Raw genomic sequence first — 27,971 nt, 5'->3', positions numbered from 1 at the left:
TTCCATATGAACCAGACAACTCCAGGATTCCCCTTCCTTCCCTGGAGCAGGCAGGGCAGGCTATTTCTGGGTTAATATTTTTTATTGGGGTTTAGGTTCCAAACAGGTAGAAAGCAGTGGCAATAAGGTCTCAGGTAAGGGGATGATAAGGGAACACCAGGCTTGGCTAGATGGACCACTGCCAGAAGCCAAATGGGAACCCAGGGTTGGAAAGGATCTGGGGAGGGAGGATTGGGGCCAGCCTAGGGGCATACATGGAGGTCAGCGGATGGTGTATCGTACATAGGGGACCTCGACGTCCTCGCCACTTTCATCATTGCAGCAGAGCTCAAGCACCAGTGCCCGCACATGGCGGCCCAGCTTTCGCTTTGACACACGGCTCACAATCTCTGTCATCCTAGGGATGGGGGAGATAAGGGGAAAGGATCAGAAGAGACACAGAGAGGAAGGGATGTGGGGTGGGAAGGCAGAGCAGGTGAAGGATAGGTGTATGACAGCTACAAACTGGGGCTCCCCACCCAACACAGGGCCTCTCTCTCTGTCTGCCCGGCAACAGCCAACTCACGGCTGATCCAACCGTTCTTTCAGCTTGGCCGCTGGCATGAAAAAGGAATAGAGCATGGACACGCCCTGGGAAAGCATGGTGATTTCTAATTTGTGCTCCGTCTATAGGATAGGGAGAAAAAAAACAAAAAAAAAACAGCAGTGTCATAAGGGTGGGAAGGGCATCAAGTCATCCACACGTCCCATCTCCCAAGCACAGTGAGAGGGAAAAGGGTCATACCTTAAAGTAGTCAAGAAATTGTTTAAGGGTCATCTCTTCTCCATTAGGCTGCAGCCCCTGTACCTCAAAGCGATCCCATAATGTCCATTCTTGGTTATAGTACTGTAACAGAAGAGAATGGGGTGAGAGCCACCTCAGAGGATCTAGCCTATTTCCCACCCCACCCACAACACACACTCCTTCATGCAGACCCAGTAAATCAGGTCATCACCTTTGGTTCAAACCCCTCTTGTGGGGCTAGAGAGATGGCTCAGTGATTAAAGGTACTTGCTTGCAAAGCCTAGCATACTGGGTTTGATTCCCTAGTACCCGTGTAATGTCAGATGCACAGAGTGGCATGTGAATCTAGAGTTTGTTGGCAGTGGCAGGATACCCTGGCACTCCCATCCATACTCACTCTCTCTCTGCCTCTTTCTCCCTCTCTCAAATAAATAAATTAATTTTCTTTCAGGGGAGAGGACAAATGCAGTCCCCCACTACCACAAACCATGCAGTCAAGTTTCCTGCATTTGGGAAAATCACAGAGGTCAGCACATAGAGACTGCAATAGATAAACCTTGCCCTGGGAAAACCACCCTCATGATCATGATTACCTGCCAGGTAAGTATATGAATGAATGAATATATATATAAACTCTTTAAAAAAAACCTCTTGTGGCTCCCATCCCACTGAGTAACACTGAACCTTTATGAATGACAAAGCTATATGTCACTGGAACCATATTCTCTTGCCATCTCCCACCCCTTTTACTCTCAATCATTTGAACCTACAGACCTTTTATTCCTTCAGCATGCCCAGCAGACTACCTCAACATTCTTGCAAAGACTGGTCCCCAACCTCCACTGAACCCCCTTCAAGTGTGAGCTCACAGGTCACCTTTTCAGCAAGGCCTTTCCGGCCAACCCATGGCTAAAATCTCAAACCCTAGGCTGGGGGTGTAGCTATGTGATAGAGCATATCAGAATGCACAAGGCCCTAAATTCTTCTCCCAGCACCAAAATCCCAAGTGTCCCTGCTCCCCACTGGTATTTTCATGTCCTCTTTAATCTGATCATGTTTATGTTCTGGAGAATTGAACCCAGGGCCTTGAGCATGCTAGGCAAGCACTCTACCACTGAGCTATAGTCCCAGCCCTTATGATTGGACAACTATATCCTTAGCACCTAGAAGACTACCTGTACACAGTATGGGATCAATAATAATTGAGGAATTAATGGGTGAACTAAGTGAATGAAGCACTTGGCACAATAAATCCAACAAGTATTAGCTACTAGTGTGCAATTAATAATCTCCCAGGGTATGATTCAAATGTTTCCTGTTTCCTGAAGGGTTTCCACAGGCAGACAAGCACAGCAGTGACAAGCTTATAGCATATACAGTACGACTGATTAAATGTATAAAGAATGTATGAAAGATGTAGATACACTTTGACAGGAACCCTAACCCTAACAAGACATGACCCAAACCAGAGCCAACTCTACGGAGACACAACCTACCCACCACAAACCCAACTTCTCATGTGAGCCCCTACCTGGTGACGAGGTGCAGCAAGGGGCTCAGAAAAGCCAAAGAAAGGCAGAGCCAAGTTGAGAAAACCATTCTTGTAGGAGTCAAGCTGTTGGTGTCCCTGAACTACCTTGTACAGCTCCAGACACACAAGGCCAACTACAGCTGCTGTGGTTGTTGCAATAGCAGGGATGATCTTCCCTGCAATCAGCTTGCTCTGTAGGACAGGAAAAGGACCGATGAAGGTGGGAATTAAGCCTGGGAGAGGAAAGTACATCAGGCCTAGATTCCCCTCACCTTGTGCCGGTCTGCAGGGGGAATATCATAGTTTTCTGCCCGGAGGTTGGATGCAGCCACAATGAAATCCATATGGAAGTTGCTGTCATCATCCTATTATGAATGGGAAGAGAAGGGGCTGAGGAGATGGCTCAAGGGATAAAGCATTTACTGCACACAGGAGTTCAGATCCCCAGCAAAGATGTAAATGCCAGGTGGACATTATGGCCCAGAGCTTTGGAGACAAAGATCAGGGATTCAAGGCAAGCTGGCTAGCTAGACTACTGAATCAGCTAGCCCTAAGTTCAAGTGACTGACCTTGCCTCAGTAACAGTGCAGAGTAATCAAGAAATACACCTCCCCCGCCCCAAAGAAAGATACCCAGCATCAATCTCTGGCCTCCACCAGCACATGTGTACCCATAGTCATACAAAGATGCATGTACACATGTACCCCCACACACAAAAGTGTGAGAAGTTGATGAGATAATGAGGTTTCCCGGTCTCCGCGGACACAAATGTCCTCGACTGCAAGTTATATTCTAGTCTTGCCCAGATCACAGAAGGAAGGCAAGGTATACACATTCATTCTAAGCTATGTGATAGGACCACCACCTATCTGATCCACAAAGACCTAGGGCTGGCTCCAAATCCCCAGAGACCCAGCCTTTCCAGTCTGTCTGTGTTCACTTCATCCCCTGCCCTACCCACAGTACCCCTTCCCAGCACCTTCTCAAAGTCAATGGGGTACATCTTGAATCCAGGTAGCTTGTCTGGGCTAGGCAGTGTGGCCTTGAGCTCTTCTAGACGGCTGTCATCTGTACAAAATAGGACACAGTTTGTTCTTTAGATCCAGGGAGGGTCTGAGGTGAAAGAGAGCCCAGGATGGGGCAAAAGGAATTCAGTTAGATACAGGATTTGGAGGAAGAGACCTCCTGGGAGAGCCGAAGGGTAAAGGGGAGAAGTAGAAAAGAATGCAAACCTGAAAAAGTTAGAGGCTATCGGGATCTCGCTAGAGACACTAAAGAGCAGAAACAAAGAGAAAGTGGAAATATATCGATCAGACAGTAGTGTAGCTCTTGAGGATCTCAGGGAGATGATGTAGAGGGATACATGGAGGGGTTACAGAAAGATATATGGAGGGCAAGATATAGGGAACTATCCAGACATGGATACAGAGGAAAGATCTGAGGGGAAGATGGAGAAGATATCAAAGGGAGGAGGGGGTAAACATGGTAGGAGCAAGGAAGTGTGCAACAAAGAGAATCTATGGACCAGACAAAAAACTGAAAGAAATAGAAAGAAAGACGGAAGGGCAAGCATTTCAGAAGGATGGGGACAGGGAAGAGATGGGAGATGTATGACAGGTCAATATAGAGAGAACTAGAGAGTTACATTGTATTACAGATATCCAGAGAAGACTGGGAGATAAACTTTGGCTTCAAACTATGAAGGGTGATACCAGTGAAGACATACAGAGAAAACAGGGTAGGAGGGATATATGGATGGGAGACGATAGGGAAAGGGACAAAGAAGGCAAGGAATCAAGGGGAAGACTCCTGATGGAGATCATACAGCCGCCCCCCCAGGATGAATAAATCAAAAACAAACAGAGAAAAGGGCAAAACAAAGGCATAAACACACCAAGCAAAAGGAATAAGTTATTTGTTCACCTGACACCCAAAGTAGGAAGGAGGAGGGAAGGAATGTCAGATCATTTTCATGTTAGAGGAGGGGAGATGCAAAGGTGTGTGAGTCAGCCTTAGGCCTAAGGGTCACAGTCAGTGGTAAAGGACTCATGGGGAGGCTGGGGACAAGTGGGTTGGTGACTCTTGGCCAAATGGCCAAACACCCTCACCAACAGAGGCATTGGCGCTCTGCAGCTCCTGGTCAGAAACATGGATCTTGACACCCGACTTGGGAGTGAATTCAGGGACCTGCACAGACTGCAGGAGTGTAGCCACAGCAGCTCGGTCCTGAGAGCCTGTGAGCCCATAGGTCTGGGCAAACAGGTTGGCAGCAGCCATCACATAGTCCAGGTGCAGGGGCTAGGGGAAGGCAGGGCAGGGCAGGGCAGGATGAGCACATCTGACCTCAGGTGGGGAGCCACCACATCCTTCCCATCCACCCACCTTCTTATCTGACCCCAGGCGACCCCAAGGAGGCACTTACATTGTTAACATCAAAGGTAAGTGGGTGTGGACAGCGTTTGGGCCCAGACCAGAATGGGGCTCCAGAACTTGTGAGCTAAAATATAGACAAGGCAGAAAGGTAGTTTTGAGTAGGGCCTTGGAGTGTAGGCCTGATAATCCTGACTCTTGCTTCTAGATATGCCCCAACTAACTATCCTTGGCTGGGCCCTTGAAGGGTACTAGTGGATAAATATCGTTTTATTTATTTATTTTTAAATATTTTATTTTTATTTATTTGAGAGAGGGAAAGAGGCAGAGAGAGAAAGAAGCCAGGGGTAGTGGTGCACGCCTTTAATCCCAGCACTTGGGAGGCAGATGTAGGAGGATCACTATGAGTTCAAGGCCACCCTGAGATTACATAGTGAATTCCAGGTCAGCCTGAGCTATAGTGAGACTCTACCTCGGAACCCCCCCCCCAAAAAAAAAAAAAGAGAGAGAGAAAGAATGGGCGCACCAGAGCTTCCAGCCACTGCAAATGAACTCCAGATGCATGTGCCACCTTGTACATCTGGCTAACGTGGGTCCTGGGGAGTCAAACTGAGGTCCTTTGGCTTTGCAGGCAAATGCCTTAACCACTAAACCATCTCTCCAGCCCAGTACCATTTATTTTTAAGCACTGGTTTTGTATAAGACATGAAACTCTTTAACAGATTTGAATAGATCAAACCCAGGCTTCCTGCCCCAAGGAATCGGGATGGAAACAAACAGGTCAGGTTTAATCATTCTTCTGAGATCCCTTGCTTCAGGACCCCAGCCACATCTGAACTTGGTAACTGGAAAAGACACCTGAAGAGCCCGTGGCAGGCTCCAGTTGCAAGGTAATACATGCAGCCAAATGGACATGGTAGTGAGCATTACCTGATCAGGAGGAAAGTTGTGCAGTAGTTGCCGGATGTTGTTAGAATACTGGGTGTGCCAGTGGTGGCAGGCCCAGGTCACACAGTCGGCCCAGGTCTGTGGTCGCTGCAACACCAGACTACGCTGCAAAGCCTCCAGCACCTCCAACGGCTGGGTACCTGCCAGTCGTAATGTCCGTTCCACAAACTTGGGGTCTCTGTCAAGAAGTATGGGGGGCCAAGGGACAGGATTACAGAAGCAGACTCCAGAGAAATCCCACCTTCTCCATGGAAAGGTAGCCTTGACCCCCAAAAGCCTAAGCCCCAAGCAATTAAGAGTATTTTTCAAAAAGTGTACCTAGTGCTATGGATAACAGTGGAAGAGGGCACATCGAAAGCCTTGGCTGATGGGTAAGGGGGCAGGCACATGAGATACTCACGTGAGGTACTGGTTGACATTTTCTGCTGGCTGCTTGAAAAGACCTTCAAATTCATCCCGGGCCCACTGCAGACAGAACAAATGGGTTATATGGAACCATGGTGGACACAATGAGTTTCAGTAGGCATGAAAAAGATACCCATGAACAAAGCAAGTAGGAAGTACACAGCTACTCTGGTGGAGTAGACATCTCCAACCTTCTACACTCCTGTACCAGCTATCAATTTAAAAACCAATGAACAGGGCTGGAGAGATGGCTTGGCGGTTAAGTGCTTGCCCATGAAGCCTAAGGACCCCGGTTCAAGGATCGATTCCCCAGGACCCACGTTAGCCAGATGCACAAGGGGGCGCACACATCTGGAGTTCGTTTGCAGTGGCTGGAGGCCCTGGCGCACCCATTCTCTCTATCTGCCTTCCTCTCTCTGTCGCTCTCAAATAAATAAATAAAAATAAACAAAAAAAATTTTTTAAAAAACCCAATGAACAATATGGACTGTGGAGATGGCTCAGTGGTTAAAGACATTTGCTTGTAAAAAGCAATAAATTTGATTTGTGTGAAAACACTCATTAAAACCAGCATATCTGCTGGGTGTGGTGACACATGACTTTAGTCTCAGGATTTGGGAGGCTGAGATATGATGATCACTGTTGACTTTGAGGTCAGCCGGGATTAGAGTGAATTACAAGGGTAGAATGAGACCCTGCTTCAAAAAACAAAACACAGGGGCTGAAGAGATGGCTTAGCAGTTAAGGGGCTTGCCTGCAAAGCCAAAGGACTCAGATTCAATTCCTCGGTACCCACATAAAGCTAGATGTACAAAGTGGTGCATGCATCTGGAGTTCATTTGTAGTGGCTAGAGGTCCTGGCATGCTCATTCTCTCTCAAGTAAATAAGTAAATCCTTTAAAAAAATAACCAAAGCTGGGCATGGTGGATCATGCCTTTAATCCCAGCAATCTGGAGGCATGACTTCAAAGCCATCTGAGTCTACATGGTGAATTTCAGGTTAGCCTAAGCTACAGTAAGATCCTACCTTGAGAAACCAAAAAGCCAAAACATCAAAAAAACAAGGGCTGGAGAGATGGCTCAGTGCTTAATGTGCTTCCCTGCAAAGCCTAATGACCATGGTTCGAGTCCCCAGTATCCATGTAAAGACAAGGTAGTGCATGCATCTGGAGTTAGTTTACAATGGCTAGAAGTCCTGGCATGCTCATTCTCTCTCTCTCAAATAAATAAATGAATATTTTTATATATAAATTTTTTATAAGTTTTATTTATGTGAAAGAGTCAGAGAGAGAGAGAGAATTGACACACCTGGGCCTCCAGCCACTGCAAATAACTCCAGACACATGCGCCACCTTATGCATCTGGCTTACGTGGGTCCTGGGGAATCAAATCTGGGTCCTTTGGCTTTGCAGGCAAATGCCTTTACCACTAAGCCATCCCTCCAGCCCTATAAATTTATTTTTATTTATTTATCTGAGGGGGGCAGGTAGTGAGAGAGAGAGAAAGAGAAAAAACAGGTGTGTCAGGGCCTCCAGCCACTGCAAACAAACTCCAGACACATGTGTTACATTGTACATCTGGCTTACATGGGTCCTGGGGAATTGAACCTGGGTTCTTAGGCTTCGCAGTCAAGCATCTTAACCACTGAGCCAGCTCTCCAGCCCCAGTTTTGAAATATATTTAGCTGATATTTAAAATAATATTGGGCTGGAGAGCTGGCTCAGTGATTAAAAGCACTTGTTCCCAAATCCTGATGGCCTAGGTTCAATCTCCCAGTACCTACACTAAGCCAGTCACACAGTGGCACATGCATCTGGAGTTTCTGTTTTTCTCCCAGTGGCAGAAAGCCGTGGCACACCAGTACTTTTTCTCTCTCAAATAAATAAAAATATTTAAAAATATACATATTTCAAAACTGGTACAAATTCCAGCTCTGCAATAATATTACAGACTTTTGTAATTCTGGCACATGACAACATCTCTATTTCTGTGTCCTTATCTCTAAGAAAGATACTATAACAGCAATGCTGAATTCATGGGTAGCTAGGAAGAAGTAAGTCTATGCATATATGCATGTATGTGTACATACTGTACAGGCATGCATGCATTTCTTTTTCTTCTTTTTTGTCTTGTTTTTTTGAGGCGGAGTCTCACTCTAGCCCAGGCTGACCTGGAATTATACACTGGCTAGCCTCAAACTCGCAGCAATCCTTCTTCCTTAGCCTCTTAAGTGCTGGGATTAAAGCTGTGTGCTACCATGCCCGGCTTACATGCATTTTTTTTTCTTTGCATCCCCAGAAATAGAACCTTGGACCTCATGCATGCTAAGTATACACTGTACCAATGAGCTACAACCTCAGCCTACCACATATACATTTAAAGGTTACTTAAAACTGTCAGTTAAATAGCCCAGTGATCTATCTCCAATTTAAAGAGTAAGAATGTATGGTAAGATGAGTTTAACTTCAAGGTCATACATGGACTAGTGAGACTGATGTGTGTACAAATATACTTTTTATTTTCAAGGTAGGATCTCAGTCTGGCCCAGGCCATCTCAGGGTGGCCTCGAATTCATAGTGATCCTCCTACCTCTCTGCCTCTGAAGTGCTGGGATTAAAGCTATGCACCACCACGCGCCCGGCAAAACTCATATTTTCCCCCCACATCATATTTCTACTGTTTGTCCCGAATGGGTTGGTATCCAACACTGCACTGGAAATTATTCAGACCCTATCATGATTATTCTTAGGTTCTGTATTGTGGCCTGGGTGGTGCTGGTCACTAGATGCAGTCACTTTGTAAGACTTTAACTACACGATATGTACTCTGTTCTACATGTATCTATCATTGTGACCAACCAGATGTTAAACTCGTTTTGAGCAACAGGTAGGGAAACCTGAACATGGACCACACTAGAGACAAATAAATAACTAGAAGAATGATAAGAAATGACTCTTATTTTGTCCATCATGCAATGATGTCTTGCACACATGCCTGTAATCCCAGCACTTGGGAGGTGTAGGCAGAAGGATCAGTTCAAGGTCATCCTTGGCTACATGAGACCCTGTTTCTGAAAAAAACAAATAATGCTTTCACTGGGAATGGTAATGCATGTCTTTAATCTCAGTACTCAAGAGGCTGAAGCAGGAGGATTGCTATGAGTTTGAAGCCAGCCTGGGACTATAGTATATGTTCCAGGTCTGCCTGGGCTAGAGTGAAACCCTACTTCAAAATAATGAAGCTGAGGCTAGAGAAATGGCTTAGCAGTTAAGCACTTGCCTATGAAGCCTAAAAACCCTGGTTTGAGGCTCAATTCCCCAGGACCCACGTTAGCCAGATGCATAAGGGGGCGCATGCGTCTGGAGTTCGTTTGCAGTGGCTGGAGGCCCTGGCACATCCTTTCTCTCCCTCTTTCTACCTGCCTCTTTCTCTCTCTGCTTGTTGCTCTCAAAATAAATAAATAAAAATAAATGAAAAAAATTTTAAAAACGACGCTGAAGTATAGTTTCAAAGGGGAAAGTGGTGGGAGGGAGGGAATTACCATGGGATATTGTTTATAATTATGGAAGTTGTCAATAAAAAAAAAATTTCAAAAAATACAAAGCTGAGCCAGACGTGGTGGTACATGCCCTTAATCCCAGCACTCTGGAGGCAGAGTTAGGAGGATTGCCGTGAGTTCGAGGCCACCCTGAGACTACATAGTGAATTCCAGGTCAGTCTGGGCTAGAGTGAGACCCTGCCTTGAAAAAGCAATATAAAAATAATAATCCTTAGGTTAGATAGTACTCAACTGGGAGTAATTTTACACAGAGCCTGTCATTCAGCATCTGGCAACATCTAAAGATACTTTAAAAAAATATTTATTTATTTGGGAGAGAGATACAGAAATAGGAAGGTAGAGAGAAAGAGAACGGGCGTGCCAGGGCCTCCAGCCACTGCAAAGGAACTCCAGATGTGTGCACCCCCTTGTGCATCTGGCTTACGTGGGTCCTGGGAAGTTGAACCTGATTCCTTTGGCTTTGTAGGCAAACGTCTTTACCACTAAGCTATCTCTCCAGCCCTTAAGATACTTTCAAGTTGTTACAGTAGTTAGTGTCACTGATACCTCAGGAGTAGCCAAGAAGGTCAGCAAATAAGCCTACAGTTTAGGCAGTGTACTGAATGGTTCTCCAGTACAAAAAAATACCCAAGCCAAATATAAATTCTACAATGGTTGAAAAGATCCTATCATATGGATATATATCCTTACTTTGTAGAGGCAGAATGAAGTAGTATATGGTGTCCATGATACCTCTAGTACAAATAAAAACTGTTATCAATCTAAGAAAATGTGACAAAATATTAAAAGCTGTTAAAATTGTTAAACCTACATAAAGAATGATCATTGAATATTCACCATAGTATTTTTTGGTGTTTTTTGTTTGAGAAAAAGCCTTACTTTGTAGACCAGGCTACCCTCAAACTGGTGGAAATCCTCCAATCTCAGCCTCCCAAGTTTTAGGATTTCGGGTGTGAGCTACAATGCCCAGCTATAATATTCTTTTTAGTGCTATTTTTCAAAGGTTATTTTTTTAAATTTATTCTCTCACAGTATACCCTGATCATAATCTGCCACCTAGTATTTTTTTTTTTTTTTTTTGTTTTGAGGTAGGGTCTCAGTCTAGCCCAGGCTGACTTTGTATTCTCACTTTGTATTCTCAGGGTGGCCTCAAACTCACGGCCTCCAACCTCTGCCTCCAAAGTGCTGGGATTAAAGGTGTGCACCACTACGCCTGGCAACCTAGTATTTTTAAAATGTTTTTATTTGTATTTATTTGCAAGATGAAAAATGAGCATGCTTGGCCTCTTGCCACCATACATGCACTGCAGACACATACACCACTTTGTATATCTGGCTTTATATGGGTACTGGGGAATTGAACTCAGAACATCATGTTTTGCAACCAGGCACTTTTAACTGCTGAGTCAGCTCTCCAGCCCCTAGCATTCCTTTTTTAATTTTTTTTTTTTGGTATTTTATTTATTTGAGAGAGAAAGAGGAAGAGACAAAAAGAGAGAGAGAATGGGTATGCCAGGGCCTCTAGCCAATGTAAATGAACTCCAGATGCATGCACCACACCTTATGCATCTGGTTTACATGGTTACTAAGGAATTGAACCTGAGTTGTTAGGTTTTGCAGGCAAGTGCCTTATTGCTAAGCCATGGGTACCACCCACCCCCCCCCCCGCATTATTCTTTATATTTGTCTACACATTGGAAAAAAACTTAAGAATAAAGTCAGGTGTGGTGGCGCACACCTTTAATCCCAGCACTCGGGAGGCAGAGATAGGAGGATTGCCATGAGCCCAAGGCTACCCTGAGATTACATAGTGAATTCCAGGTCAGCCCAGGCTACAGTGAGAGCCTCCCTCGAAAAACCAAAAAAAAAAAAAAAAAAAAAAAAAAAAAATTGACTGCCAGGTAAGAAAGCATGTGGTGGAGAAAAAAACACATCTTATACTTTAGGTTTAAGGGCCTAGTAACTGATTGTGGCCAGGGTCTGCCCTGTTCCTTCTCTTGACAACCACTCACCTGCAGGGTGTGCTCTATGGCATTAGGAAAGTTTTTCAGGGTACAGATGGGGATGGACTTCTCTGGTGGATCTTGGCTGGAGCTGTATGACTCTGTCAGGAACGGGATCACTACTTGCACATTACCCTTGGTACCCAGTGTGCCTGACTCCAGTAGCGGCTTCCGATAGTACACACAGCGGCGATCCATATACATGCCTGTGGGGTAGTGGTGAATGATGTGAGAGCCAAGAGACAGGAAAGGCACATTAAGCAGGGCATGGTGGCGCACGCCTTTAATCCCAGCACTCAGGAGGCAGAGGTGGGAGGATCACAGTGAGTTCTAGGCCATCCTGAGACTACAGAGTGAATTCCAGGTCAGCCTGGGCTAGAGTGAGACCCTACCTCAAATACCCCCCCACACACACAAAAAAAGAAAAAGACACATTGGCAAAGGAGAGGAGGACTGGAAGTCCTCACTTATACACTTGGCCCTCACCCTCTTTACCAGCCTCCAAACTTACGGGCATCCACATTGTCCAGGGCATTTGCCACTCCATCCAGGTTTTGGAAGAAATCATCATCATAAATGCGCTCTGTGTCAGGGCCCACGCGGTTCTGGTGGCTTGTCACCTGGATGTGTGGATTCATCTGGCGCACAGCTGCAGTGGCTGTGTCAGACTTTAACTTCTAGGGAGGTGATGAGTGACGGGGAAACAAAGTCAGTTATTTGTGTTTTAGAGAACTGTCTCCCTAAACACCTATCTAATGCTGGAGAAGAATCAGTCCCGAGTTCAGGAGGCTACCTGGTTTAGGAAGGACAGTTTAGGACAATGCCACATGGAATTGTGACAAATGTGGCAGCTAGGTAGAAAGGGAAACTGGATGAGCACACAGTGGAGACAATGGACTGGACATCTGGGCTTTTGCCTAGCCAACATCTATTTAACTTGCAGGTAGCAGTACTGAAATTTGGAGTAAATGTCCTCAAACCCAACTAGGATGTGAGCCCACAAAGAAGCAAGAGCCTTTCAAAGCCCAGGTCAGGACATACCCCTCTTCTGCTTAGAATCCTTCCTGTACTCCCATCCATACTTAGGGTAAACTGAGAAGGCTTCCAGGACCCCTCTCAGGCCTATATTTCCTTATGAGCTCTTTATCTGGGCCTTTGAGCATTCTGGTCCAAAGACACCCTAGTCCTCAACACTCACCACAGCTGTGTGGAAACAAGTCCTTCCTTAACCAGCCCAACATCCCTAGCAAGCTCAACTTCTTTCTGTTTTCTTCTTCTTTCCTTTGTCAACATGAATGGTATACCTCATTGTTAATCCAAGCACTCAGAAGGCTGAGCTACAAAGTGAGTTACAGGCCAGCCTAGGCTAGAATAAGAAGCTGCCCCCCACCCCCCCCACCACCACCACGAAAACAGATCTCTGCCAGAAAGAATGGGAATCCCACCACTCGGGAGGCAGAGGTAGGAGGACAGCTTTGAGTTCGAGGCGACCCTGAGAGTGCAACATGAATTCCAGATCAGCCTGGACTAGAGTGAGGCCCTACCTCGACAAATCACAAAAGTAAATAAAACAGACAGGAGAAAAGTGAGATAGATTACAAAACCCCAGCTCTTTCTACCATTCATCTCACCGTAACATCCCAGGGCCGGAAGAGAAACTGTCGGTTCAGATTTGATTTCTCAATGGTGTCCATGTCTGTGACGATAATTTCTCCACCCTCTCCACAGCCTAGCCCAATCATAGCAAAGTTCTTGAGCAGTTCACAGCCAATGGCCCCTGCACCCACCTAAGAGGCAGCCAAGAGAGACAAAAGAGAGTCAAGGGGTTACAGGTTGGAACCAAGCTGCCTATCACTCCTCATTCCTGAAACCAGGAGGATTAGGCAATAGGGTCTAATACCACATCTTCAGGTCCAGGGCTGTAAGAAAATGACCTTTTCATCTGTAAAAGCTACTAGAAGAGGTAACAGGGCTGTACCAGGCTTTCCTTCAAGTTACCAAGAATGGCAGTAAGAACAAAAGAGTGGGCTGGAGAGATGGCTTAGTGCCTAAGTTGCTTGCCTGCAAAGCCAAAGGACCCCAGTTCAATTCCCCAGGACCCACATAAAGCCAGATGAACAAGGTGATCTGGAGTTTGTTTGCAGAAGCTGGAGGTCCTGGCATGCCCATTCTCTATCTACCTGCCCCTCTCTCTTTCTCTTTCTAAAATAAAATTTAAAAAAAAAAGGACCCTCCCTCGGCACACAAAAGGAAAAAAAGGAAACCTCAGAAATGGCCAGAGGAGGTAAACACAGTGGGTGTCAATGGGCTCACTCACCAGGAAGTATTTCTGCTTGCCTAGCTTCTCTTGCAGGTCTGAGCCAAACACAGCTACCTGCCCATCATAACGGTTCTGATGCTGTGGAATATGAAATGAGGGTCAGAGAGGGTCCTCACTAGAAATGCCCCAAATGATACCTTCCCTACAGGCTCCACTCATGTACCGGGAGGCACTTGTCCTCTGTAAGGGCCTCTTTGTCCTCCGGAAGACATTCAAGGGCATCAAAGTATAGCCACTGCATGATGGGCATAAACTTCCCAGAGCAGGCCTAGTGAGGGGATAAGGAAAGAGGTGGGCCAGTGGTTAACTGCAACCAGACACGGACGGATAACAAGTGACGGAGGCAAGGAGGCACCCATTCTGACCTTCATAACCTCCTGGGCAGCCAGGCCCCCAATGAAAGCATTCATGGGTGCCAGATCCCCAACAGCAACATAAGCCAGCTTGCGGATAAGGTCTTCATCCAAGTTGTCCTGCTGTACCGTGGGTAGGGATCGAGCATTCACAGCCCGGGCTAGAGCCACCAGTTCTGTTGCATCCTCCTAGTGGGACAGAAAGAAGAATCTGTCAGGTTACTGTTGGGGGTGGATGGTGGACAGGACAAGGCATGGTAGGCTTCCAGCATTGACAATTTCTACCCTGGCTGGCTAGCCAGCCCACCTACCTACCTCATTGCGGGGCCGAGGTGGCCGGTTGTGCTGAGCACAGAACTGGTGCAGTGCCTGAAAGCCAATATGCAGCTGTGCAGGACGCGAATACTTGGCAAAGTCAGTCACCACAAACTCAGGCTCTGCCAATGAAGCCGGCAAGGATTTCTGTAAGGCAGCAGTATTATCAGTATCAGAAAAAAAGAAATGGGGGACTTTGGAAATGTTGAGAGCCACCAGCCATAAGCCACTTCCCCGCCCCCATACTTACAAAGCTGATCTTTTTAGGTACTTTGACCTGACTGACGATGCCTCCACGGATGTAGTCAGAGAAGTTGGAGGTATCACAGATACTAAAGGTGTAAGGACCTAAGGTGAATGGGGAGGTTATCAGTCCACATACCCTCCAAAAATCATCCTGACCCAGCTCAGGCACCAAGCACTATCTCTACTCTAGGCTCCACTTGGTCATCAGAAATCATCTCTCCTCTGTCCCGGAGCAAGCTTGGACCCCATGAGAGCCTGTCCCTGGCCCCAAGACTACACTGGAAAGCTGCTGTCCCTGTACAAATTGGCTTAGGTATGAGTGGCTCTTCTGATGTGCCCTGTTCAAAAAAACCACAGGCTTTCCCTAGTTCAACTCAGATACCAAGGACCCATTATTCTATGAACACTGAACATAAGACAGCCATTCTCCATGCCCACTAGCACTATTGGGATACCAACAGAATCTACCTCTGGTTCATCTCAGGTCTGGGCTACACTCAGCTTAAACACAGGAAATAACTCCTCCCTTTGATTTCCCTACCCAACTCCCCTAAGGAACACTCATGGCCCTAACTCACCTAGCACTTTGATCTCCACAGGCTGACTTCCATTGAGTTGGACCATGCCCTGTACTTCCGAAAAGGAGACAAAGTCGCCACTCTCAAATCCATGCCGGGCCTCATCCAAGCAGGTAACCACGCCAGGATTGTCCTGGTTAAAAAGGAATAAGCCTCAGGGATAGGGTCAGGGGGCCAAGAGTGGACAGGGATACTGCCACTGCCCATCTGCCTGTTGGGACTCCTGAGGCTTGTCTCCTTACCTTGGTGATCATAGAAACCATAGCACTGAGTGGTTGCTCGCCATTGGAGTCTGTGAGGACCATTTCCTCTCCAAAGTCACAGAAAAGCTGCCTGTAGAGGGAGGCAATAGGTCTGATGCCTGAGGTCTGCCTACACACGAGGCCTCAGGCACCGTTCAAGGGAACATCGTGGTGGGAATCAGATGACACTAGTGCCACGTGGGGAAAGAACATACAAAATCTAAGAGTGGGATGACTGAGGAAGGATGAGGACAGTCACAGAGTAGAAATCTGGCCTTAGGCTGAGGGAAAAGGGTGGTACTCACCCAAACAGGCCTCGAGTGTCTGCCACTACCAGCTTGATGCCACGACTGTGACAGAACTCACCCACTCGTAGCTGGTCTTCCAGGGGGCTATTGGTGAGGACTACCACCTGTGGAGAAAGGGGGGCTCAGGCCAAGGGCCCAGCACTGAGGGGAAGGGAAAGAATATTGGCAGAAGGCTAATAGCGAGGCTCAGACAATCCTGAAGTCAGAGTTGTCCAGGTCCTTCAGCCCTCTTTCACAAAAACCTTCTGGGGATCGGATTCCATGAGAACGAAACTCAGTGAAAAGAAAATGAAAGCCTAGACCATGTCAGGAAAGGTGGAGAGGTGGCTGGAATCAGACACGACAGAACAGCTGACTCATCTGTTTGACAGACACCCACTACTACCTGCCTACAACCCTGCTGTGGCCTGGGAGACACAGGCGGGGCAAAAGTGTCTGCAGCCAAAGCCTGAGCTCACTCCTACCACACCCACTTACTTACAGTTCGCAAGACACTGCCTACTTGGCTGTACACTTTGAGATGCTGCTTTCCATGCAAATACCCTTCCCTGGTCACCAGGGTGAGCTCCTACCACTATGTCAGGATGCTGATGTGGTACCCTGGCCCTTTGGAACCTGCAGGGCAGAGTTTCAGCTCTCACAGCTCAGACCTTTTAATGAGCGAACCAGACAGCCCTTGTCATGTCCCAGCTGCTATTCTACATGCTCAACCCTCACAGAAAACCTATGAAGTCAATACTGCTGCCATTCCTCTTCCACAAGTAGGAAAAGCAACACATGGGATCTATGTGACCCGCCTGGACCCACATCAATAAGAGTGAGACATTTGCTGGGCAGCCCCGTTCTGGTGTGTTTGTACCTGCTATGCGGCAATACTGGAGTGCCCACGTCTTTTCCCCAAAAGGCAGACCCAGGCTCTCATCCTACCCATGTTCCCTAAACTCTCCAGAACCCAGACCAGCCCATTAAACAGTACTCCAAGGACCAGAGATGGGTTCCAATAGAATCAAGCAGGAGGGCAGGTGGTGCCCAAGTACCTGGAAGCCACTGAGGAAGTCCTCAACAAGGGGTCCAGTGTAGGCAGTGACAGGCACATAGCTATTGAGCTCAGCAAGTCGGGGCTGAGACACTTCAGCTCGGTTTTTACCGATGTCCTCTTCTCGCAGGTAAAACTGTAAAAGGGAGCCAGGAGGGAAAGAAGTGAGGTGGCTGTCCTGTACAGAGGTGGTGCCTCAGTAGGGGGAAAGTATGTTGGGAAGAGGTACCTGAGAGGAAAGGTCAGCCCACTGGGCAGTGCCTTGGTCATGTAGGGTGACAGCCTTGACCCCACCAAGGATAATATTCTTAGCAATCTCCACACCTAATCCACGCAGGCCTGAGACCAGGACACTGGACGTCTGGAGCCTCTTCATTGCCTCATGGCCCAACACATACCTGTCAAGTTACAGGGTCAGGATCTGGCCCACCCAACCCTATTCTTAAGTGTCCCCTACCTCCCCCACCCCCCGGGCAGGCTCTGGTCTCACAGCTGCCGGGAGTAAAGGCCCTCATCTATGTCTGCTTCACTGCCGTTCTTTGCCATTCCCTGGGGATGGAGGACAAGAACAGATTCAGGGAGACTTGCAGGACAAATATGAAACACCCCCCATCACCATCATGTCACGGAGAAGACACTCACGTTGGTTGGCACTGAGGACACTTCAGACAACACGGACTGGGCAGGGGAGCAGTTAGAACCCGGCTTTGGATCAGGCCCGGACACGCGACGTTTCTTGGACAGCGGCGAGCTGGACATCTACAGGGAAAAGGAAGGTCAGAGGGATTATTTTTCTGCTTGCGAGTGGTGACTGTGGGAGGAAAAAGGTTTAAGAATTAGTAATCCCGCTTTACAAAAGAAACTGGCACAAAAAGAAGGTCAATATAATCATGGAAAACGCTAATAAAAATTTAAAAAAAGAAGGTCAAAGCACGGTCAGACCCAAGATTTGAAACCAGACAGTTAAGCTGGCAAACTGATGCTACTGACTCTTAACCATTTACCTAGAATAAGGGAAAGATTCCAGCGCTATGGCATGAAAGAAGCAACAAGACTATGAGAGGGGAGGTGTGGATTCAGGACAGACTCCGATTTGAATTTTTTTTTTTCGAGGTAGGGTTTCACTCTAGCCCAGGCTGACCTGGAATTCACTATGGAGTCTCAGGGTGGCCTCGAACTCACAGCGATCCTCCCACCTCTGCCTCCCGAGTGCTGAGATTGAAGGCGTGCGCCATCATGCCTGGCTCTCAGATTTGAAATCTTAACCCTCCGCCACTCCATGGAAAGCAGCAAACCCCTTTGGAGCTTTTTCCCTTCACCTGTTGTAGAACAGGGGGCGATAATGACACCACGGTGTTGCTGAGAGGAGAAAAGGCACAGACCTGGCACAGAAGAAACACGTAACACCAGTGCCAGGCGTGGTGGCGCACTCCTGTAATCCCAGCACTCGGGAGGCAGAGGTAGGAGGATAGCAGAGAGTCGGAGGCCACCCTGAGACTACATAGTGGAATTCCAGGTCAGCCTGAGCTAGAGTGAGACCCTACCTCAAAAACAAAACAAAACAAAAAGAAATAGGTAACACCAAGCAGGCACTCTCCTCCCTCTCCGCTCCCTTAGTCCAGAGGGTACAGGCAGGAGGGAAACAAGGCTGAGACATCTATCCATTAGGGCAACATGATGGCAGGACATGCCTTGCTGAGAATGCAGCCCCCAAAAAGGGCTCAGGAAGGAGTTTTACTAAGCCCACACCCCTCTTCTGCTTTAGGGGTAGAAAATGAGCCCAGGCCAATAAAACAAGTTGCAGGAGGAAAGAAAACACACACCTCTCAAGTCTTATCTGCTTGTGGAGACCCTTAAGCAGGTCACCAGTAATGCTTAATGAGTATTTACTAGGAGTCCTCCCCATGTGAGATGCCACACTAAGCATTTATGAGCAATGTCTCTGTCTGTCCTCAGGGCACCCCTGTGGGGGTTGGATTCCTATAATTCCCCCAGTTCACATGAGAAGAAAAAATTCACTCAGGGATGTTTGGTGACTTAACTAGGGTTTGCACTGGGAGTGGCTGAACTGGGACCAGACAGTAGCTGCCTATTCTAAAGCCCAATCTCCCTTCCCAATGTTATCAAGTTTCCTGCTCTCAATGGTTCTGACCCTGCAAGGCAGTATTTAACATCCCTGCTGTACAAGTGAGAAAAACCTGAGCTCACATGGTCAAGTGACTTGCCAAGGGTCACACACTAGATCCCAGAGAAAGAACAAAACAGCCTGCTGTTGAAAGTGAAGTCCAATGCCTGGCATGATGGGACACACATTTAATCCCAAGCTGAACTAGGAGGATCACCATGAGTTTGAGGCTAGCCTGGGCTACAGAGTGAGTTCCAAGTTAGCCTAGGTTATGAGACCCCGCCTCAGAAAAACCAAAAGTGAAGCCTGGTGGTAATGGACGGTCCAGATGTTTTTAGATGAGAGGAGCCAGGATCACTTCCCCTCATGCCCAGTGCTCTTTCAAAGCACTGAGCCTTTGCTTATACCTGAGAATTTAGTGAGCCTTTTCTGATACACAATACCACCAATAAACCCAAGTGTCCATCTTGGCACTATCACACTGAAGTGCTAACCAGAATGACAAGAGCTCCCCACAGAATAAAGGGCTTTGTCTAATCTTATCAATGCCCATGAACCACATAGACCTCTGCTCACATCACTGAGAAAACAGACTCACAGAACTCTCCTCATTTTTCCAGTCATGCAAATTGTGGGGAACAGTTTGTGGGATTTTCCTAGGTGAATAGTATTAGGAAATCAGTTCTGGGTTCAGCCCAGATGACTAAGAGATGAGAGATAAGGCGAGACAAGGGGACACAGGAGGCTGCCTAGGGCCCTTGAGTCAGCCAATCAATTGCTGGGAATACTCAGGTCCAACCAGAGTAGGAAGAGACTTGATAAATTAGGAAGGAGACAAAGGCCAATTCCTATTTCCCATTTACTGGTTCTGTGACCTGACACAGGGATCTAATTTCCTCTGAACCCCATTTTCTCCAAAAGCTGGGGGAAAAGGAACTGTACTTAAGGGGTTGCTGAAGTTAAAAATGCTATTTGTGGTCAGAACTCAGAGACCTCAGAATGTTAAGCTCTACCGTTGGCACTTGCTGGAATCTATATTACTTAGACGTCTCCCTGCTCTGTTGTTGGTTGTTTGTGTGGGATACATCCTTTCCTCACTCCCTAAATCAGACATGATCCAGGGCTAGAGAGTCTTTGCTGTTGTTTGTTTTTGAGGGGAAAATCTCACTCTAGCCCAGGCTAACCCTAGAACTCACTGTGTGGCTCTGGCTGGCTTCAAAGTCATGACAATCCTCTTACCTTGGTCTCCAAGAGTGAGTGCTGGGATTAAACGTGTGAGCCACCATGCCTGGCTTCACAGAGATCTTTGTTCGACCTTTTCTCTCTACTCCTGGTGCTGACAGTAAGGGTCTAAACAGGTTGGAGATTGTTCAAAAGTGGACTTCAAAGCCAGGCATGGTAGAACACACATCTACAATCCCAGCACTCAGAAGGCAGGATTGTGAGTTTAAGTCCAGCCTGGACTACAGAGACTCTCTCAAAAAAGAAAAAGGGAGGGGCAGGGGAATAAAAATTAAGAAGAAAAAGGAAGATTTTAATTGGTAAGTTTGGAGCAGCCTTGCAGCATGTGTCCAGGCCTCTTTTGGAACACATCGCCTGTGAGTTGCTGGGCAAATATAAAGTGGGATTTAAAGCACTTCTAAACTTACCTGGGGTCTCCAAACTGATGACTGTGAAGCCTGGGCATGCTCTACACAAATATTAGAGAGGCTGAGGGGTGAGTCCTGCAATAGGTTTGGGAGGGGTCAGGCACAGGACAAGGTGATTAAGGTGGAAAGAAAAGCAGAGGAGGCATGCGGGAGCCTACCAAACTTCCTAGGAGGAATTAACTGAGAAGTCCTTGGGAATATGAGAGAGAGGAATCAAGAAGTGATCAAACTCAAGTTGCTGTGAAGAAAACAGGAAAGGGAATGGTAGAACTCCTGGGGCAAGGGGCAAAGGTGTAAGGATAGATTCAAAGGTGGGTCTCAGTAATAGGTAGAGGATTCTAAAATCAGAAAATGCTGCAGGAAGATGCTGGGGCCCTGTGAGTGAGTTTCTAGGAACAGACGCTGGAGGGGGGGGGGACAACCATTCACCAAAAATGACAGGAATTCACAGAGGGAGAGGTATCTCTAATTTTGTTCTTAGAGTCCCAGGAACCTGTGAGGTCAAATACTGAGGGTCTGGGAGAGGTTTCTGAGGGCAGCCTCTTGGAGGTATTTCTAGTGGAGCAACAAAGGCCTCCTCTGGATCTGACATGACATACTAAGTAACACAGCTGCTCTGACAGAACGAAAAGGGGAAGATGAGTTGGATAGTTCAAGCCTTACAAACGGTAAATACTGGCTAGGTCTTCAAGTGGTTTCTCTGACCAATTCTGTTTGACTTCATGGAATCTGAGTACATGCGGAGGCTTTCTATTAGGATAGAAGACAAGTGGGCTTGATGGAGAAAGATGTGACTGACAGTGGTACTAGGATTCTGTAAGGCTGAAAGAAAAGCTGACTTTGGCCTCTGACTAAGATACTAGGGCCTTTTGCAAAAAGGATGAGGACAGAGTCTAAGACCTGATGTGAGAGTAAGGTGATCTGTGAAAAGAAAACCTCAACTGTGGTCTGCTTTTGAAGGGAGACATTGGGTCTAGGATGAGGTTGCCTAGCAGGATGGGGCTATTAGTCAACAGGGTCTGAAAGAGTAGATGGCAGGGGATCTCTAATGGAGGATTATGTGTCCAAACAGTTCCTCCCTGGTGTCTAGTCCTCTGGGGAAGATGCTGAAGCCTGTGAAGGGTAGTCTAAGAATAACGAGAGCATGAAAAGGAGGGGATTACTTGAAAGCAGGAAAAGTCTCTACGGGCAGATTCTAACAACAGAAGGAGTGAATGAAGCAGATGCCGAGAGGACTCTGAATAATAAAAATATTGGATGTCTCTGACAGAGGATGCTAGAACCAGGGTGGGGTTGGGTCACCTCAGATGTACAAAGGGGTCTCCTACAGGAAGGCCAGACCCAGACGGCTATTCACAAGGTCTAATCCGTTTGGCAGCTCTAAGGAAAGACAGTGTACTGGGGGAAGGGGGGGCTTCTGAATGAAGATGAAAAGAAGGCTCGCAGAAATGAAGGCCATACAGACCCTCCCTGAGTTCTGAGCCTTATTTCAGAAGCCATGAGAGCAAGTACTAAAGGGGAACCTCGTGGGAGAGTCTAAGGCAGGTCTTTAATGGCATACAAACAAGTGTGGATGGCTTTTACAAGAAATGTTGATTCTGGTATATTTACGGGAGACTGCAGAGTTTTGATAGGAAACACAAGTCTACAGAAACAGCTGGGGGGTCTGCCCTCAAGGTCATATTTCAGAGCCCAAGGGAGTTGGGTGGTCCCAGAAGAGAACTATGCCCCGCCCTGCCCCACAATCTGCCCCCACCCTGCAGATCCCTGATGTCCAAGGCACTGCAGCCCTCCAGGCCATCAATCAGGTTCAGTCCCAGCAGGGACCCTCCCATACCTCCCGCAACCCTTGCCCCGGGCGAGGTGCAGAGAAAGACTATTACCAATGCCGGTTCCCCCGGGTCGTGCCGCTGCCAACTCCTCAAGGAGCCGAAGCCAAGCCCGGCCACCTCCTCCTCCTTCTCCTCCCTGCCGCCTGGGCTGCCTAGATCGCTGCCGCCTTCTCCTCCCCAGGCCGCTGTGCTTCTGGTCGTCCCAGCCACCTCCTTCACCCCAGCAGCCGACACAAGATGGCGGAGCCAGAGCCCAAGGCCGGAACAAAACCTTGGGCTCCACCCCCAGAAGCCCGGATGCAAGAGGACCGCGCCCACTCATGAATCATGTATATTCAGAGCCCAGTTGGGTACTTCTTCCATTAGAAAGGAGAACGGCTCCATCTTGTGGCTACTGAGACAGTGACTAGAAACACAGGTAGAAGAGGCCACGCCCATCAAATATGAATAAAGAATGAATTGGAGCACCCAGGCTGTCATGAAAACCAAGGAAGGACCTCAAGACCACTTTCCCTGATCGTGAATTATGCAACCACAAAGCAGATGTTAAAACATGGCAGCCACACCCCACAGCTCATGAATAATGAATGGCTTTGCAGCAGCCTGGAAGCCAAGGAGAACAGGGCTACATTTTACTCATGAATAATGCATGAGCACCAGTGGGCTGGAACAAAAGAGGCAAGCCTGCTTATTGCTCCTTTTAATGCCCTGTAAGCAAGGAAATTAGGCTACTGCAAGGAAAACGCACTCCCTTAGCTCCTGAATATTGAATGAGCGGCTCTACGTGGAAACAGAGGTCAAGAAAGGTCCCACTGAGGCCAGGTGTGGTGGCGCATGTCTGTTTAACACCAACACTTTAGAGGCAGGAAGATCATTACTTTGAGGCCAACTCGATTACTTGAGACTCTCTCGAAAAAAAGTCCCACCCTGTTCATAAATTATTCATTAGGCTGGATGGACAGCCTCCCACCCAGGATAGCCCCGCCCAGCAAACAGGGATTATGATACAATAGTCAAGGTATGTTTCATAAAAGATGTCCCAGCTGAGCCACAGGGGAAACTCATGGGGCTTTAACTGATCAGGAACCAGGGCTAACCTTGTCCCAACCAAATTTAGACTTTAACAGATGCGTCAGTTCCGACAAGTATAAAAAACATTGACAGTGATAGAACCCATTCACTATGGGCCAGGGACACTTGCCTCACATGCCACATACCTTGGCTTCAACCCTCAGTACTGCAACCCCTACCTTTAAAAAAAAAAAAATCGCCTTATCTAGCCGGGAGTGGTGGCCTTTAATCTCAGCACTGGGGAGGCAGAGGTAGGAGGATCACAGTGAGTTCAAGGCCACCCTGAGACTACAGAGTTAACTCCAGGTCAGCCTGGACCAGAGTGAGACCCTACTTCGAAAAACAAAAACAAATCGCCTCATAGAGTATAGAATGAGTTTTAGAATAGTGCTGCCACAGTCACTGTTAAATTGTTTATAATTATAAAATAATATGTAACCATATTTAATCGAAACTTAAGTTATATGTGAGGATATATCCAACCACTAGAGAATTCTCCCAATTTGGACCACTTTTCTGAGCCAGTAAATCACAATGACAGTAACTTACCTAGTGATAGATTTTAAATGAGTATGTTTAGAACATTGCCTGGCACATACTAATACCATATAAATAATCCTTAATATTAGCAGCACTGTTTTCTTTTTTTAAAATATTTTATTTAGTCGCCATGGTGGCCTTTAATCCCAGCACTCTGGAGGCAGAGGCAGGAGGATCCCTGTGAGTTCAAGGCCAGCCTGAGACCACATAGTGAATTCTAGGTCAGCCTGGGCTAGGGAGAAAGCCTACCTTGAAAAAAACCATAAAAAGAAAAATAACTAAATCAATAAATATCTGATTTATTTGAAAGAGTAAAAGAGGCACATAGAGAGAGATGCACCAGGGTCTCTAGAAACTGCAAACTACAGACACACACATTACCTTTTTTTGTTGTTGTTTGGCTTTTCGAGGTAGGGCCTCACCCTAGCTCAGGCTGACCTGGAATTCACTCTGTAGTCTCGGTGTGGCCTTGAACTCAAGGTGATCCTCCTACCTCTGCTGCCCAAATGCTGGGATTAAAGGCGTGTGCCACCACGCCCAGCTACTCCTTACCTTTTGCAATTTGGCTTTGTGTGGGCACTGGGGAATGGAGCCTGGGTCCTTAGACATTGCAGGCAAGTGCCTTAACCACTAAACCATCTCTCTAGCCCAAGCACTGTTTTTTTGTTTGTTTGTTTGTTTTGCTTTTTTAAGAAACAAGGAAAGAAGTCTGCAACTTCACTATTGAGCAAGCTAAGGCAGCAGGAACACTGGTTCCAGATCAGCCTTGGAAAACAGTGAGATTGGGGGTGGGGAGAGAAAGGAGAAAAAGAAACAGAGACACAGAACAGACAGTCTAGCTATATAGACCAGGCTGGTCTCAAACTACTGGATTCAACAGATCACCCTACCTCACTCTTCCTTCCAAGGAGATGGGACTACAAGTGCATCACTGAGCCCAACAGTCATAGTACTTTAAGTTGGAGAAGGAAGCCGGGTGTGGTGGCGCATGCCTTTAATCCCAGCACTTAGGAGGCAGAGATAAGGAGGATCACCATGAGTTCAAGGCCACCCTGAGACTACATAATGAATTCCAGGTCAGCCTGGGCCAGAGTAAGACCCTACCTCTAAAAACAAAAACAAAACGACAGCAACAATAAATTGGGGGAGGGAACAAGCAGATGTGGTGGCATACACCTTTAATGAAACACCCTGAAGGCTGAGGTAGGAGGATCACTATGAGTTCAAGGCCAGCCTGAGCTACAAAGTAAGTTCCAGGTTTGCCTAGAGTGAGACCCTACCTAAAAATAAATAAAAATTGGGGGAACTAAATTTAAAAATGGGGCTGGAGAGGTGGCTCAGCAGCTTAGGCACTTGCCTGCAAAGCCAAAGGACCCAAGTCCAATTCCGCAGTGCCCACGTAGAGCCAGATGCAAAAGGTGGTGCATGCATCTGGAGTTCTTTTGTAGTAGCTAGAGGCCCTGACACACCCATTCTCTCTATCTGCCTCTCTCTCTCTCTGTCTCTCTCAAATAAATAAATAAATATTTAAAAAAATAAATTGGGAGACTAGGCGTGGTGGTGCGTGCCTTTAATCCCAGCACTTGGGAGGCAGAGGTAGGAGGATCGCCATGAGTTCGAGGCCACCCTGAGACTACATAGTGAATTCCAAGTCAACCTGAGCTAGAGTGAGACCCTACCTAGAAAAAAAGAATTGGGGAAAAGGACATTGTGAAGCTCTGGAACTAGACAACCAGTCAGCCAGTCACTGACTGTACTTCAGACAAAGTGCTTACCTTTCCTGTGTCTCAGTTTACTCATCTATAAAGCAAGATAAAACCTACCTCTGAGGACAGTTGTGAAGATAAAGTAGCTAAATGAGTATAACTAATTCTTTCTTTGTTTGTTTGTTTTCTTTCAAGGTAGGTTCTCACCATAGTCCAAGCTGAACTGGAATTCACTCTGTTGTCCCAAGATGGCCTTGATGATCCTCCTACCTGTGCCTCTCATGTGCCACCACACCCAGTGAGGTTAACTAGTTCTTTTTTAAAAATATTTAATTTATTGCAGAGACAGAGACAGAGGCAGAGAGAGAAAGCTAGAGAGAATGAGTGCACTAGGGTCTCTAGCCACTGCAAACAAACTTCAGACGCATGCACCACCCTGTGCATCTGGCTTATGTGGGTCCTGGGGAATTCAACCCGGGTCCTTTGGCTTTGCAGGCAAGTGCCTTAACTGCTAAACCATCTCTCCAGCCCACAGGTTAACTAATTCTTATTGTGCATACCCATTTCTCAGGTTCAGTCTTGCCAAATGTCCCACACTAAGGATAGATGGGTTTTGAATATACAGCCTTGATTGGCAATCTAGGACAAGACTTAAATCCTGCAACCTGTAAGAGAAAGCTAAGAATAGATCAAGCAGATGAAGCTGTAAAAGCCACACCCCTTAAAAGTTATGCACATCACCCCTAAAAAAAAAAGCCTCAGAAAACTGGGGACACTACTCACCTTTACTGACTATTGAATGTATTATCAATAAACACTCAATTTGCGAGGATTTCGGATCAGCTTTCAGCCCCTTCCGCACGCTGCTCCGCCTCCTGGAGAGTCGTTCATAAACAGATACCTCCAGAGGACCAGGTGTGAAAGAGGGTCCCCACAACCCCAGCCCTCCTCATAAATGAATAAAGCCGCCGCGACCAAAGACTGCCTGCCCGGTTGGCCCTGCGTCCGTTCAGGAAGCACCCAGGAGACGGTGTCTTGCCTGGCCTCAGTCCAGAGGCTTTTCTCCTGGGGATCTGGGCCCATGATGTGTTCGGTCCCAATCCCAAGTAACCAGGCGCGAAGACCTCATCATCCAGCCAGAGGTCACAAAGGCCACTTATACCTCCACAATGCCACGTCGGTCCGCAACGTGCTGTCACCAGGTCCCATCCTGAAATAAGCCCTCCCTAACTCCCGCCTTGACTTTAGTAACCTCAAACTTCTCTCCCCTTGGAAAACCTAGAAATCCTGCCTACGGACACAGTACCTATACGTATATACACCCCGAACCTCCCCAAGATCCCCCTAAAGCTCTGCTCCTAGGGGTATAAACCTGCGTCCAAGAACTACCCTCCAAAACAGGCTCCAAAATCCCACCCGAGTCATCAAGCACCGCCTCCTAAGGGTCTCCTCAAAAGCAGACACCCTCCAAATGCCACCCGGGCCCCGCAGCCTCCAGATATGCCGGATGGGGATCCCCAAAGTTGGGGCTAGGGAAGCACCGTTTTCCAAATGCTGTCCGGGGGCTTGGGGGCAATGTGCTCTGGCTCACCCCCAGTGCTGGGCGGAAGCCTCGCCTTCCTTCAGGAGATAAACTGAAGCCACAGGGCAACGGAAGAGCAAACCACCACCGTCGTGAAGAAGAGCCAGAGTTTGCGCGGAGCTCGGAAGCGCGGGGCCTTAGAGGGCTGGGCTGGGGTGTACCATAGATACCTTGAAAGAGGGGCAATTGTGCCTGCAATTGCGCTGATGGCGGCCGTATGGGGCCAATATATCCCTACACGTGGTGGTACGCCCCCAGTGCGAGAGGCATGCTGGTAGTAGTAGTCCTGTCTCGCTAGTGCCTGGTGCACGTGGTGAGCATCAGCGCCTAGAAGATGGGGAAAATGCAAGCTTCGCTTTAAGATTTCCCAGAGCTGTGGCTGTGCTCTGTGAAGACAAGAAAAGAGAATAGAACGTGATAGTGCCTGCAGATGAAATGGCGCATCCCACGAGTCTCCTCAAAAGCAGA

General features: G+C 47.4%; 1 protein-coding gene and 1 non-coding gene across 3 annotated transcripts; both read right to left on the bottom strand.

Annotated features, from left to right (window-relative positions):
• Positions 1 to 63: 63 nt before the first annotated feature.
• On the bottom strand, positions 64 to 27,664 carry Uba1 (ubiquitin like modifier activating enzyme 1). 2 transcript variants are annotated; one of them, XM_004668810.3, is made up of 26 exons: positions 27,513 to 27,664; positions 17,641 to 17,757; positions 17,489 to 17,547; positions 17,228 to 17,396; positions 17,000 to 17,134; positions 15,960 to 16,066; positions 15,655 to 15,745; positions 15,413 to 15,545; positions 14,839 to 14,936; positions 14,589 to 14,735; positions 14,286 to 14,462; positions 14,084 to 14,188; positions 13,918 to 13,998; positions 13,232 to 13,387; positions 12,112 to 12,277; positions 11,610 to 11,806; positions 6,034 to 6,098; positions 5,616 to 5,811; positions 4,738 to 4,812; positions 4,424 to 4,613; positions 3,295 to 3,383; positions 2,588 to 2,680; positions 2,316 to 2,507; positions 785 to 886; positions 566 to 666; positions 64 to 397 (listed from the first exon to the last, which is right to left on the bottom strand). In XM_004668810.3, exons 2-26 carry the CDS (start codon positions 17,755 to 17,757, stop codon positions 262 to 264), a joined length of 3,177 nt encoding a protein of 1,058 aa, XP_004668867.1. In that variant the 5' UTR covers positions 27,513 to 27,664; the 3' UTR covers positions 64 to 261. The 2 variants fall into 2 exon arrangements, with proteins under 2 accessions (XP_004668867.1, XP_004668866.1); XM_004668809.3 differs by lacking the exon at positions 27,513 to 27,664 and adding an exon at positions 22,656 to 22,854.
• Positions 1,233 to 1,392, bottom strand: LOC123456987. Its single transcript, XR_006634841.1, has one exon. It is a non-coding gene; the product is annotated as a U1 spliceosomal RNA (small nuclear RNA).
• Positions 27,665 to 27,971: the final 307 nt, after the last annotated feature.

Source organism: Jaculus jaculus, chromosome X, assembly GCF_020740685.1.
Source record: "Jaculus jaculus isolate mJacJac1 chromosome X, mJacJac1.mat.Y.cur, whole genome shotgun sequence".
In the NCBI taxonomy this organism is placed as follows: Eukaryota; Metazoa; Chordata; class Mammalia; order Rodentia; family Dipodidae; genus Jaculus; species Jaculus jaculus.
The sequence above is the reverse complement of the archived record's forward strand: the minus strand, read 5'-3'. Positions and strand labels throughout refer to the sequence as shown.

Coding starts and splice junctions, on each gene's coding strand:
- Uba1 (XM_004668810.3), bottom strand. CDS start 17,757: ATGTCCAGCTCGCCGCTGTCCAAGAAACGTCGCGTGTCCGGGCCTGAT. Junction 14,937..15,412: donor TGTGGAGATCAAAGTGCTAG/GTGAGTTAGGGC, acceptor CATTCACCTTAG/GTCCTTACACCTTTAGTATC. Junction 14,736..14,838: donor TACCTAAAAAGATCAGCTTT/GTAAGTATGGGG, acceptor GCTGCCTTACAG/AAATCCTTGCCGGCTTCATT.